At 47.0% G+C, this 14,829-nt stretch overlaps 1 protein-coding gene across 1 annotated transcript in view; it reads right to left on the reverse strand.

Moving 5' to 3' along the window:
* Window positions 1-4,524: 4,524 nt before the first annotated feature.
* Window positions 4,525-14,829, reverse strand: part of CKAP4 (cytoskeleton associated protein 4) — a 67,740-nt gene continuing 57,435 nt past the window's right edge. The window contains exons 6-7 of the mRNA XM_012554795.2: window positions 14,524-14,805; window positions 4,525-6,263 (exon numbers count right to left, since the gene is read on the reverse strand). Coding sequence (XP_012410249.1) covers window positions 4,935-6,263; window positions 14,524-14,805 — 1,611 coding nt within the window. The 3' untranslated portion in view covers window positions 4,525-4,934. The remainder of the gene's footprint in view (window positions 6,264-14,523; window positions 14,806-14,829) is intronic.

The following is a 14,829-nucleotide window of genomic DNA, read 5'->3' on the forward strand; positions in this document are numbered from 1 at the left end:
CCTACCTGTTTTGCTCTCCTCCAATCCTGCCAATGGAGGCACTCCAAAGACCCAGCTCTGAGCACGTTTACTTCCCCTGCTTAAAACCCTTCGTTGGCTCATCCTAGTTCAGGGAATAAAATCCAGGCTCTCAGGGATGACACATAAAGCCTCCAGGACCTAGCCCCATCTATCTCCATCTCCAACCCACGCCTCACCTCTGCTCCTTCTGTTCCAGCCACAAGAACTGCCTACAGCCTCTTGACTCTCCTGGCCATTTCAGACCTAGGAACACTTGCCTGGAATTTTCCTGGCCACCTGACAACCCTACTCACCTTTTAAGATGGAGCTCCAATTTCACCATCACTTTATGTAGTCATTTCTTTAAAAGAATTTATACACACACACACACACACACACACACACACACACACACACCCCAATCGTTGAGCTCATGACAGTGATTTTGAAATATATACAGCATGGGCACCTACCAATCAGAACAAACACTAAGCATGGGGCCAGAGCAGGGTCCTGGAGGCCTCCTACTATACCAGGGTATTAGCCTATTAGTTGCTGGATTGTGAGGAGGCCCAGTGGTTCCGAGGGCATTCAGGGAGCTCAGCATAGTAGCTACTGACTGACCAGCACAGAAGTATTTCAGTCTGGTGGCCCAGCTGCACGTGAGCACAACCTGGAGCTCCTACTGTGTAACAGATTCTGTGCTAAGCTAAACCTCTCTATGTACTACCTCATCCAATCCTCACAACCACCTGAGGTGTTGTTATTGCCACATCATAGATGAGGAGACAATGGCTCAGTGGCTCAGTTGACTGAGTTGCCCAGGGTCAGACAATAGGTGGCAGAGCAGTCTCCCCACCAGAGTGCTGACAGCCGTGCATGGGGAGTTTCACTGCAGCCTCTTATCCTGGTGCTCCATTACCTGCAGCTAGTCAACACCTTCAATAACTTTTGACTATTCCCTATGCACAAGGAGCCCTGGTGGCACAATGGTTTAAGAGTTTGGCTGCTAACCAAAAGGTCGGCAGTTCAAATCCACCAGCTGCTCCCTGGAAACCCTGTGGGGCAATTCTACTCTGTTCTATAGGGTCACTGTGGGTCAGAACCAACTGGATGGCACGTAGCAACATTTCCTATTCACAGGGCTAGGCAATCCAGTGTTTCCTGGAGATTTCCATCACTGATAGAAGCATGCAAAGGGGCTTTTGGAAACCCATTCTAACCATCTCCAGCCCAACCCAGGCAGAACTGGCCACTGTTTCTGCCCCACTACACCCGGCTATGTTGAGCCCTGGTGGTGCAGTGATTACGAGTTTAAGAGCTCAGCTGCTAACCAAAAAGGCTGGCAGTTCAAACCCACTAGCCTCTCCTTGGAAACCCGACTGGACGGCACACAACATAAAAACCAAACCCATTGCCATCGAGTCAATTCCAACTCATAGTGACCCTACAGGACAGAGAAGAACTGCCCATATAGGGTTATCCAGGCTGTAATCTTTATGGGAGCAGATCACCAGGTCTTTTCTCCCACAGACCTTTTGGATAACAGACTAGTGCTTAACCACTGCACCACCAAGACTCTTCCTTATGACACCTATCGGTTTGCACGACTATTGCCCCCACTGGGCTGTAAGTCCTTTGAGGACAAAGATCTCATTGCATCCATCTTTGGATTTGCTGGTTCTTTGCAAAATCACTGGCTATGAGCTCAATAAATGTTTGTTGAATGAATGAGCAGACACATGAACAAATTTTAAGACTGAAATCTGATTTTCATCTGGGGTAAGGCCTATCTCTAACTGCCATCCTAAGGGATATATGAATTCATAATATATTCCCTTTATTTTCACCACTTGAATTCATATTTGACATTTACAGATGTTTTCTGCTATATGAGAAACTATTAAGCCACTCTATAGTCCAAGATTACTAGTCATGGTCAAGTAAGTATCAACTCATGGCAACCCTATGTGTCAGGGTAGGACTGTGCTTCACAGGGTTTTCAACAGTTAATTTTTTTGGAAGTAGACTGCCAGGCCTTTCTTCCAAGGTACCTCTGGGTGGACTCAAACCTCCAACCTTGCAGTTAGCAGCCTAGCACATTAACTGTTTGCACCACTCAGGACTCCTAGTTCAAGATTAGAAACTGTAGAAGACAAGGAGTAAGAATGTGCCCAGTGCAACCAACTGATCTAGAAGGAACCAGAATTTCCTTCATGCATGGGATGTTATGCTGCTCAGCACCTCCCAAAAATAATGTTAACTAGTTATTAAACCATACTTATCAACTCTTAGACCTTAAAATAAAGAGGATTTCTAACACCTAACAGGGCCCCATCCCGATTTGCAAACTCTTTTGAGAGGAAACATCAAGCTCAGCATTGTGAAACCTTGGGGATGCTGCCTCAAGAACCCAGAATGGCTGACAACCTCCGAGATGAGGGGCCCTACAGTCAGAGCAGTGGGTATGAAGCCACAGATGCCAGGTCCTGGCCCCCCTCTACTCACTGGCTGGGAGAGAAGAGAGGCTCCGGGCCCCTGCAGCCTCAGGCTCCGAAACAGTACCAGCAGCAGCAGCAGGTGCTCACAGGTCACCTTGGACCTGCACTGGTGGAAGGTGGATGCTGAAGGAGGTGGACCCAGGGTAGTTATGGTTAAGACCAGGGCCTGGGTTCCAATCTCAGCCCTGCTACTTCCTAGCTAATGATCTTGCATTATACCAGCTGCTGCTCAGCCTGCTTCCCCTCTATAAAACATGCAATGGTATCACCTACCTCAGAGGAGTATTAGGAGGAATAAAAATGAGGCCTATAAAGTGTTCAGCACAATGCTCAGCACACAAGTGCTCAGCAAACAGAACAGTATCTGTTACTTCTAAGTGGTAGGTGGTGGGTGGTGGTGGTGTTGTGGGAGAATTCTCACCTTTCCTGCTGGAGATCCAGGTTTGATCCTTGGCCAACGCATCTCATGTGCAGTCACTACCCGTCTGTTGAGGCTTGCGTGTTGCTATGATGCTAAGTCAGACTAGGAAGAAAGGCCTGGCAATCTACTTCCAAAAATCAGCCAATGAAAACCCTATGAATCACAATGATCATGAAGATAGCACAGGACCAGGCAGCATTTCATTCCACTGTGCATGGGGTCACCATGAGTTGGGGGCAACCCAACAGGAACTAACAACAGGTGGTAGGCAACCCCAGAGAGTAAAGGAAGCATGCCCACTGCCACTAAGATGGTCTCAGACTGTGGTACTCAACCCTGGCTGCACATTTGAATCAGGGAGCCTTTAAAATGCCAGTGCCAGCCCTCTTTACACCATCTGAATCTGAATCTATAGGGGCAGGGCTCAGGCTTTTTAAAGCTCTCCAGAAGATTCTAATAAGACAGAGTTGAGATCCACTGCTATAGCTAACAGCTGGAGACCAGCAATGACCTACAAACAAACCTAATTGTCTATCCAAAGCATGTCCCCAGGCCTAAGAGTCAGGCCATATTGGTTCTAGAATTAAAAACAAAAGAGTCTTAAAATTGAAAACATATCTAAAATAAAACCACTAACATCGAGTCCATTCTGACTCATAGCAACCCTATAGGACAGAGTGGAACTGCCGCATAGGGTTTCCAAGGAGTGCCTGGTGGGTTCCAACTGCCAACATTTTGGTTAGCAGCCAAATGCTTAACCACTGTGCCATCAGGGCCCCATATCTAAAATATATCATACTAAATTCTCAGAAAGCAGTCACTCTGGAAAAGTCATAACAAAGCTCAAGTTGTTTATTAAGAATTAAAAATACTGTAAATAAGCCATACAGTTCATTTCACAGTAAACTAAACAAACCTTTTTTTTTTCTTTTCAGTTTTTGTTTTTTGTTTTTTTTTTTTTTCTCTTCTTCTTTTTTTTTGAAGGGCAAGACAGCCACTATAAAACAGTACAGCTCCCAAGGAAAGGAGTACCACAAACAATTACAGAACTGCAGTACACACTTTCCTCATGGACAGATGGGGGTTGGGGGTCTGCTTCGACAGCAAACCTCTTCATGGACATCATGTTTAAAAAAGAAAACAAAAAAGATGCCGCCTCCATTCCCCAGGGAGACACCCAATTCCTTTGTGAACAGTGTTCACGATTTCTTGAAAGAACCCAAGGACTCCACTTGCTGGGATTCTAAACCTATGCATCCTGTGGTGACCCGGCCAAAAGAGCTCACACAGGCAGGCCACAAGCAATCTGAACTGCCTGAATTCTTTGCATAGTTACCTTCAATATGACTAGATGGCGCAGGAAGGGAAAAGACACCCACACCACGGCAGATAGCCCAACTGCTAAGGAGCTGAAAACCAAGGGGCCTTTCCCCTTCCCAATTCAGAGCTGACATATATGAGTTTTACCCAGTTTAAAGTGGAAGACAAGAAGCGAGTGACATCGCATGAAAACTTCAGTCAGGATTAAAAAAATAAAACAAAACGAATTTCTCCTTAAAAACAATTAGAAATTAAAGAACCTCCCTTTCTCCCTCTTTTTTCACTTGGTCCTGCCATCAAGCAGGGTTTTTTGAGGTTAATCTGCTTCTGTTAATCCTCAGTTGATAGCAATATCTTTTTTCTCTAACTCTAGAGACATCCCTTTTGAAAACCACCACTGCTTCATACGAGCCCTGGTGGTGCAGTGATAGGGGCTGGGCCTTTGGGAACCCAACTAAAAGCAGAAGCAGAAAACTTAAGAAACCAATGGCGTGTGGTAATAATTGTAAATAAATTAACTGGGCACAAAAAATGTAATGCCTTGGTGTTCCAGGTGGTGTCTACCGCTCTTTAAGAGGGGACAAGAAAGGGGGGTGCGGTGGGGTTGTGGTGAGAGATGGCAGGAGAAAACAACATATTTTTTGGTCATGAGAAGTTGGACTTTAAATCCATGCCCTGCGCACACAATTCATTTAGATCTTTTCGTGAATCTTTTCAACTTTCACAAACAACCTATCCAGATCATTTCTCAGGTCGTCTAGCAAAGCCTTGGCTGATTCCAAGTTGTTCTCGTTGGTTTCTATTTTGACCGAGTATGCGACCAAACTGTCCACAGCAGTCCTGAGCATTTTCAAGTCCGACTCCACTTGGCTTACTGAGGATTTTAGGTTGTCTAGAGAAGAAAGTTTGTCCAGGTAGTCCTGAGGAGGCACATGGGCTGCCTGGGCTTGGTCCTGACTAAGCAGCGAGTGGACTTGCTCTTGTACCTTCTGGAGCGCCTCCACGGTGCTGGGGAGCTCACCCACACTTCTCTTCAGCTCTTCCACATCAGCATGGAGAGAAAGCTGGGCCTCCCCCAGGCTCCTCACAGTTCTATCCACACCGTCCTTGTCTGCCTCCGAGGAGGAGCCCAGGCCTTCCACGCGCTCCTGCAGGGCGCTCAGGCGCTGCTCATACTCCTCACTCTTCGACAGGAGGGATTCCAGGCTCTCCGTCTGCTGTGCAGAAGTTGACTGCATGGATTGGACTCCATCTTCCACACTTTGGAGCCTAGAGTCCAATCCCTGACTCGTTCTCTGGAGCGCTTCAAAGGCGTCAGAGTTTCTGAATACTCCATCTTCTTCCAGCCTATTGGAATCAGCTTTCAGTTGGTGTAGCTCTTCCTCAAGTCTCCTGATCTCCCCTGGGAGGCGAGAAATGGACTCCTCAGACTGGAGAATCTTCTCCGTGAGGGTCTGCAAGGTGACATGCTCCATGTCAGCCACCTCCTTGAACTTCTGCTGCTCCTGCTTGAGGCTCACCAGCTCTTTGACCTCTGTGTACACGTCAGACTCCATGGTCTGGAGGGTGCTTCTCAGGGCCTCAAGGTCCTTTTCTTTAGACTTCAAAGAAGTTTGTATTTCCTTCACAACTTCTTTCATAGCTTTCAAGTCCTGCTTGTACCCCTCGGATTCTTCCAAAGAGGCAACTTTCGCCTTCACATCATTTATTTCCTTTTGGCTCCTCTTCTGAACTTCGGTGAAGATGGCAATGTTGTCGTTGATGGACTTGGTGAGCTCCGTCAGCCGCTCCTCCACCGTGTTCTCGAGGGACGTGAAGTCTCGCTCTCGGGCATCCTTCACCACGTGGATTCCATCTGAAAGATCTTTGAGAATCTCATTCTGGAGTTTCTGTAGAACTTCACTGATCCGGTTGATCTCGCTCTCCCCTTGCTTCACAGCTTTTTCTGTGAGATCCTGCTTATGTTGAGAGCTTCTCAAGATGGACTCAAAAGTCCCAAATGTGGCTTGCAGAGACTGTACCTGTAACCAAAATCTAGATGTTAATTGCTGGGAAGAGCTGATGAGTTTTATACTACACAGCTATGTTATACCTGCCTAGCCTCTAGGTCTCTCCTCTCCCAGAATGACACCCCAACTTTCCTTTGGAGAGCCATCCTTCCACACAATCCACATGGTTTGGGAGACTAACCCTAGGATGCCCTGCTCTCCAAGCATTCTATGAGTGGTTTCACAATCAAGCCTGACCAGTCCACATTTTCCAAACTCCACCCCCACCCTGGGCTGCCGTGATTAGCCCAGAGATGGGCATGTGGCCTGAGTAAGGCCAACGAGCCAATTCCAGGACTCCTGTTAAAACTACAGGGAAAGAAAATCTCTTTTCCAGTGGCACTGCTAGCTATAGGTGCAGTAAGGCTGGAGTTGTTCAAACCAACAAATGAACATCAGTCTGAGAATCAAACCAACACAGAGAACTCGGAGAAGAAACTAAAAGTTCCGAGTACACAATTTTAATCTCTAGAAAGCAGGCAGACCTGAAAGAATCTACTCTTAAACTATTTGAGTCAGTAAATTCTCTTTCTTTAAGGCAGTTTTAGATGGGTTTCTAGCTCTTGCAACTGAGTCTCACAAGTCTTTGTAAAAAAAAATCTGAGGTACACAGGGGACACTGGGCTGGGAGGCAAGAGACAAGGGTACCGGCCTCTGCTCGCCACTTCTAGCTGTGTGGCCCTGAAAAAGTCACTGTATTCTCTGTACCCCAGTGTCCTCACCTGCAAAATGCGAGCAATGGATCAGATGATCTTAGCATTCTCTGACTTTGTGAACACATTATGATCTTGCTTTTCCACCATGTATTTATTCTAAGTAAATTCTAACCTAAGCAAGGACTGACCTGGGAACTATCCAGGGGAGCGAGCTTAATATACTGACAGGCGGTATAGGACGATGATGAAAAACCTGGGGGCCCAAGGAAGCACACAGTGCCACCTCTGACACTTTCTTGAAAAATAAAAAGAACCTGAATCTATCAACTACCAGTTTACAGAAAACACACGAGATAGAGGCTAGGATGCAGTCAGCCAAATCCAACGTAGAAAACTCTACAGGACAAATGACTAGGCTCTTCAACAATAAATGGCATTTTAAAAGGGGGGAAGAGGTGAAACTATCATAGATTAAAAGAAACGTAAGAGACTTAACAATCGGAATTAATGCATAGCCCTTATGTAAATCCCAATTCAAACAAACTAACTATAAAAAAGACTTTTTTTTTTTTTTTTTTTTTTTTTTTTGAGAGAATCAGGGAAATTTGATTATGGATTAGGTTTTGGTTTGTGGTCAGTTGTTAACCTAAAGGTTGGCGGTTTGAACCCACCCAGCCACTCTGTGGAAGAAAGGCCAGCCAAGAAAATCCTAAGGAGCTCGGTTGTACTCTGCAATGCATCAGGTCACCATGAGTCGGAACCACTCAACGGCAATGGGTTTGGTTTTTTTTGTTTTATTAGATGAGATTAAGGAACTATTGTTAACTTGGTTTGGTGTGATAATACTGTGTTTTGTTAAAAGAAACAAGGAAAGGAAAGGAAAAGAACGCTTATCTGTCAGAAATAAATTCTAAAATACTTTGGGTGAAATAACTGTTAGCAATTAATTTTAAAATACTCCAGGCAAAAAAAGGGGGGGGGGGCAGGGGTGGTGAGAAGAAAGAATGGCATAATGTTGATAATTATTGAAATTGGGTGTCAGGTAACCAGGGATTCATTATATTGCTCTCTTTTCATTTGTTTATGCTTAAAATTTTCCACATTAACGAGTTAATAAAATAAAATAAAATAGTGGCTCTGCAAACAAACTTCTGGTGTTGTTAGATGCCATCGAGTCAATTCCGACTCCTAACGACCCCATGTTACAGAGTAGAACTGCCCCATAGGGTTTTCTTGGCTATAATCTTTATGGAAGCAGATTACCAGGTTTTTCTCCAGTGGAGCCACTGGGTGGGTTCCAACTCTCAACTTTTCAGTTAGCAGCTAAGTATCTAAAGGTTTGCACCACCAGGACTCTTGGAACCAAACTGCCTCGGTTCAAATCCTAGCTCTGATACTTCCTAGCTGTGTACTCTTGAACAAGTTATTTAGTTTATCTGTGGCCTTGGTTTCCCCATCTGCACAATGGGAATAAAAATAGTATCTGACTTAAAGGACTGCCTTGTGAGTAGAAAATGAGTTAATATATGTAAAGTGCTTAAACTGTGCCTAGCACAAACCAAATACTCAACAGATGACAGTCATCACCTTCATTTACAAGCCCTGGTGGCACAGTAGTTTAAAAGCTTGGCAGCTAACCAAAAGGTCGGCAGTTCGAATCCACCAGCTGCTCCTTGGAAACCCTATGGGGCAGTTCTACTCTGTTCTATAGCGTTGCTATGAGTTGGAATTGACTCGCTGGCAACAGGTTTGGTTTTTTTGTTTTTGGTGATGCAGTGGTGAAGCGCTCAGCTGCTAACTTAAAGGTCGGCAGTTAGAACCCACCAGCCACTCCATGGCAGGAAGATGTGGCAGTCTGATTCCGCAAAGATTTCAGCCTTGGAAACCCTATGGGGCAGTTCTACTCTGTCCCATAGGGTCGCTGTGAGTCAGAATCAACTGGACGGCAACAGGTATTGCCATTATTATCGTTTACTCTTGTCCTGAAGTACCTCAGAAGTCTATAGATCTCCAGCACCATCCTCAGTCCAATGCCAAAGACAGGGGGATAAACTGAAAACACAGCGGGAATGTCAACAGGACACCTGGGCTCTAGTTCCAGCTCCACTAATAATCAGCTCTGCGAGCGCACTTCCCCTTCCCAAGCCAGTTCCTCATTTATGAAACAGGTGGCTAAAGTTTCTGCTAGCTCTGCCAGTCTATGATTTTAAGACGGAATAAGGTTCCCGGGGACTCTAGAATATTAAACAATTTCACTACCCAACCAAATTCAATCTGAGTCATAAAGGACACTTCAGACGGTGCTGGAGAGAAGCCCAGCTCTGAACCAGGTTATTAAACCACAGTACCTGCCTGTGTAAGCATAGCACTCAGAATGGAAGCAGGAGCAGGTGAGCCCAGAACCTGCAACAGGGCAGGTGTTTACCCAGTATTTTTTGAATGAATCGAGGAGCGAATTCATTAACAGAGCAAAGCCTCTGATGAAGACCAAGCTGGTCGATTTCCCTTCTGGCCCCTCACTATTACCCCTAACCTGGGCTGGCTCTTTATAGTTAGGAAGGGGGCTGTATCTGAAATTACGGATGAAACCAAACCAACCAACCTCCACCACTATAAAAAGAACAAAGAGAGTGTCCCTTGCTGATTATTTTGAGTTGTTCATTTTTACGTGCAAAGAACCCATTCTAATCACTATGCATTGGATGTATCTGTTAACCAAACCTATGTGGGGTACCCACAAAGTGGCAGATGCTGGGCAAGATGCCTGAGGTAACATAACAACTAGGACAGGATCTCTGTCCCCAAGGAGCTCAGCCTAGTTGGCGGGGGGGGGGAGAGGTTAGCCATGGCTGGCATTCAACTTCAACAGGGCACTTACTGTGTACCAAAACTATGCAAGATATCTTACAGGCATTATCTCAACAAAACCAAAAAACCAAACCCTTTGCCATCGAGTCGATTCCGATTCATAATGACCCTACAGGACAGAGTAAAAGTGCCCTATAGGGTTTCCAAGGCTGTAAAATCTTTTTACAGAAGAAGACTGCCACGTCTTTCTCCCACGGAGCAGCTGGTGGATTCTAACTGCCAACCTTTCGGTTAGCAGCCGAGCGTTTAAACATGGCACCACTAGGGGGTTACAGCCTCGTAATAGTATCATGAGTTCGTTGCTTCCACTGATTTCCATTTTACACACAAGGAAACTGAGGATTAGGGAATTTAGGGTCACGCTACTGGTATGTGACAGAGCTAACCATCAAAAACCTGAGCTCCTAGCCTCCATGTGATCTCCTCAGGCAGAGGTGTGTTCAAAGTGCATGAGTGCATGGAGGAGATGCTTCCTAAACCCCAGGTCTGCCTCCTTGTCCGGAGAGTCAAGACGGGAAACAAAGAAATAGGGCCAGAGAATTGACTCTTCTGCAAATAGCTGAGTCCCACTGAACTCTCCCCAGCAGGCCTAAGCCCACTCCGCAATCACTTCATGCCACCTGGGTCCCTAGTTCATTATATCCTGGGTCTTCCTGGGCAACACGAGCTCTTCAGAGGGACTAGAACTGACCTGCCAACATTTTCTGAAGCCTTAGACCTACTTCTGTCCGTGCTGAATCTTCTAGGCAAGGCCAAGCCAGCCTATTGGCTGTGCTACAGCCATTCAGAAGACCTAGGCCATTTTCCAATACCAAGAGCACCTGGAGAACAAGAGCGACCAGGGGGGCACTCTATATGGCGGTAGAGTGGTTCAGAGTCAGACTGTCCCAACTCCAATCCCAGCTCCACCACTTACGGTGTGTGTGTGATCTCGAAGGAGTAACATAACCGCTCCGGGCTCAGCTGCCCCATCTGTGAAATGGTGCTAATAAGCAGTACCTGTCCCATAGGGTGGCAGGTAGAACTGAAAGAGTGGCTGTGTAAAGCACTTCATAGAATGCCTGGCCCATGGTGAATACCAATTATTAAAAGTAATACTGGAAAGTACATTTCCTTGCTGATAACCAAACCCCATCCACTACACCTCATCTCACATAGAGTTACAAAGGGGTTCAAATTTCAGCTGTCAGAAAACCAATCACTCTTGGCTCCTCAATGCAAAATAACTTCTCATGTACTGGCCACCCCAAAGGTACAGACAGACTCTGAAGTGGCCGCATGTTGTGGCAAACCCTAATCATGTTCTGAGTTCCAAGTCAATGGAGTAAGTATTTATTAAGCACATACTATATACTAGGCCAGAACCCTGGTGGCGAAGTGGTTAAGAGCTCAGGCTGCTAACCAAAAGGTCAGCAGTTCAAATCCACCAGCTGCCCCTTGGAAACCCTATGGGGCAGTTCTACTCTGTCCTGTGAGTCAGAATAGACTCAACGGCAATGGTTTTTTTTGTTGTTGTTGTTTTTTACCTACTAGGCTAATAGGTATGGGAAAGACAACAAAATGAACAGCAGAGTGGCTAAGAGTGTCCTAGGAGTTAGATAGCCTGGGTTTGAATCCTGGCCCTGCCATTTACTAGTTGTGTAACCATGCAAAGTTACTTAGCCCCTTTGTGCCTCAGTTTCTTCATCTGCAAAAGGGGGATAATACTGCTACTTAGCCCTTGAGGTTGTTGTGAAGGTCAAAAGAGATGATGCATTTTCAAATGCTTAGCACCATGCCTGGCACATAAACGCACAGTAAACATCGGGCATTAAATAGCAGCCTGATTCCACTACAAAAGTTTTTAAAAGATGGTCATGAATTCAATAATTTTAGAGTCGTGAGGATTCTTAAAAATCTGGACTGAGCCCTCCACTCATTGTGTTAATGGGAAAACTGAGTCTCAAAGAGGAAAGTAATCTGTATGTAGCCAAGGGAAACATAAGAAACAACAAAGAGGAATAAGGGTAAGAAAATGTTCTGCATTCCACTTTGGTGAGTGGCGTCTGGGGTCTTAAAAGCTTGCAAGCAGCCATCTGAGATGCATCAATTGGTTCCATCCCACTTGGAGAAAAGGAGAATGAAGAAAACCAAAGACACAAGGAGAATATTAGCCCAAGAGACAAAAGGGCCACATAAACCAGAGACTCCACCAGCCGGGGACCACGAGAACTAGATGGTGCCTGGCTACCACCAATGACTGCCCTGACAGGGAACACAACAGAGAGTCCCGGACGGAGTAGGAGAAAAGTGTGGAGCAGAACTCAAATTCATGTAAAAAGACCAGACTTAATGGTCTGACAGAGACTGGAGGAACCCCTGAAACTACGGCCCCCAGACGCTCTGTTAACCCAGAACTGAAACCATTCCCGAAGCCCACTCTTCAGACAAAGATTAGACAGGACTATAAAACAAAAAAATAATACAAGTGAGGAGTGTGCTTCTTAGTTCAATCAGACAGATGAGACCAAATGGGTGGCTCCTGTCCAGAGGCAGGATGAGAAGGCAGGAAGGGACAGGAACTGGTTGAATGGACACAAGGAACCAGGGGTGGAAAGGGGAAGTGTGCTGTCACATTGTGGGGATTGCAACCAATGTCACAAAACATTATGTGTATAAATTTTTGTATGAGAAATTAACTTGAGATGTAAACTTTCACCTAAAGCACAATTTAAAAGAGAGGAGAAATAAGGGAAGTACAGGGAGGAAGCACCTAGAATAAAGCCCAAGTTCTTCAACCTGGACTCAAGATCTTCCCCCATTTTGGTTCCACTTCCAACCTCCTGTCTCACTACTCCCTAAATGCCACTCTGCTATGGGCTAAGTAGCCACTTCCTGTCCCCTCAAACATGCTCAAGATCGTCTTCCTTCTTTCCACGATTATCAATCACCAACTAAATGACTAGCACTATCCTGGCCCTGGGTGGTACAAACGGTTAACATGCTCAGCTGCTAACCAAAAGGTTGGAGGTTCAAGTCCACCCAGAGGTGCCTTGGGAGAAAGGCCTGGGGATCTAGTTCCCCTAAAAAAAATCAGCCACTGAAAACCCTGTGGAGCACAGTTCTACTATGACACACATGAGGCTGACATGAGTCAGAATCAACTCGACAGCAACAAGTTACTCTGGCCACCAGGCACCCAGGACTAGGCAAATTCCAGTCTCCTGAACCTGCACAGCAGTTACCCTCAACTGACACCTACTGATATGCTCCTCCACAAATATGATTCACAACTTCTCTGCAACAGGAAGGGCCCTGTCTTTTGCTCTTTAGAACCTCCAGAAGGCCTACAGAGAACCATATGACTATCAGACTGCAATAAACAGTACGATTGATAGGTGGTGGGTGGGTGGATGGATAAAAGAGAGGAAACAGAGAGACCAGTGATTATGCTCTGGCAGTATGTCTATTTTTTAAGAGTCACCTGACATCCAGGAGAGGCAAAGCAGCACTGCCTACTTACTTCCCTTAGAAAAGTCACCTTCCTTGGCCTGCATCATTTAGCAGGCTGACTCATTCCAGTTGCTCTGCCAGTTTTAGGAAGAAATTCCTAGTCCTGCACACTCAACAGAAGTACAGAGAAAACTTGGCAGAACAGGCAGCATGCTGGGAAAAGAAGGCAGCAGTTCCGGGCTCAGAAGTGGCGGGATTTTTTGTCTCCGTCATGCAACTTTTATTGAGCAATGAAATTAGTGGAGGATGGAGGAGGGAAAAAGAGATTGGTCTGGGCAAACCAGAGTGGGGCCCATGCACGCCTAACTAACCTGTGGACCTTTAACTGGGCAGTCTGAGGAGCATGGAAGGGGCAATGATCTAGATGTTATCACTCTGCCACTTGCCAGCTGGGGGTATTTGTCAATTCACTAGAGATTCAATTAATGTCTGTAAACCTCAATTTTCTGGTCTGGAAAATGGAGTCAAAACCACCAGTCCCACCTCCCTCCCAGGGCTGCTTTGAGGATTAGATAGTATGTGAGCAAGCCCTCTAAACACCGTACAAACGAACCTGGAGGTGGTATTCACCAGCATGACCTAGTATTTTGAGGCTTTCCTTCCCTCTAAAGCTGAAGTATGCTTCTTCAAATGCCCACATGGGTCCCAAGGGGCCTCTTACATATTTAGTGTGAACTTCACAAATGAATAAGAATACTAGCTTTTCCTTTCTCAAGCTCCAGTGTCTATTAAAAACTGGCTCATATGTCCCCCACTGGGAGAGCTAAGGTGCGGCCTTGCCCGAGAGGCTTCCAGGGATGCGCCAGCTGCCTTCCAAGCTCCTTTTCATACAACTGCCCATCCAGCGTCTCCTAATCCAAAAAGAATGGGCTCCGGAGGGCCTGCCGGCTTCCTTACAGGTCACCGCTAATGTCCTGTGACATGCCCTTGGCCCACCCTCCCCGCTGGCCCAACCATCCTCGCAGAGGTCCTTCCCTCGGGGCCGATTCCTCCGCAGCCATTAACAAAGAGAGTCTGGGGTCCGACTCGGAACAGGAGGGGACGGGGAGAAGTCAACTCTCCAGAGCCAGGCCGCGCCCGGCGCCTACGCGCCCGGGAGGGGCTTGCCGGGGTGGGGGTGGGGGGCGGCTACGGGGCCGAGGCAGGGCAAGGGGCCCGGCTGTGGGTACGGAGGGCGCTCCGGGTTGAGGAGGTTCGAGGGAGCCAAAGGTACCCACCTTCTGCTCGACGCCTTGCAAGCCCTGGCCCAGCTCCTCCCGCTGCCGGGAGAAGTCCTGGTGGCTGAGCCGGACCTGCTGGACCTCCTCCAGGACGTGGTGGACACACCAGCCCGAGAAGGCGGCTGCCGCCACCAGGGCGAGGTAGAAGAGAAAGTTGAGCGCCTTGCCGAGCCTGCGCGAGCAGGACGCCGAGGACGAGGCGGCGGCGGCGGACTTGCCACCGCCACCGCCGCCGCGGTGGCCGCCCTTCCCGTGCGCCTGGTTGTGCTGGTGCTGATGCTGGTGCGGGGGCGGCGGCGGCGG

Source organism: Trichechus manatus, unplaced genomic scaffold, assembly GCF_000243295.1.
Source record: "Trichechus manatus latirostris isolate Lorelei unplaced genomic scaffold, TriManLat1.0 scaffold00027, whole genome shotgun sequence".
Lineage (NCBI taxonomy): Eukaryota > Metazoa > Chordata > Mammalia > Sirenia > Trichechidae > Trichechus > Trichechus manatus.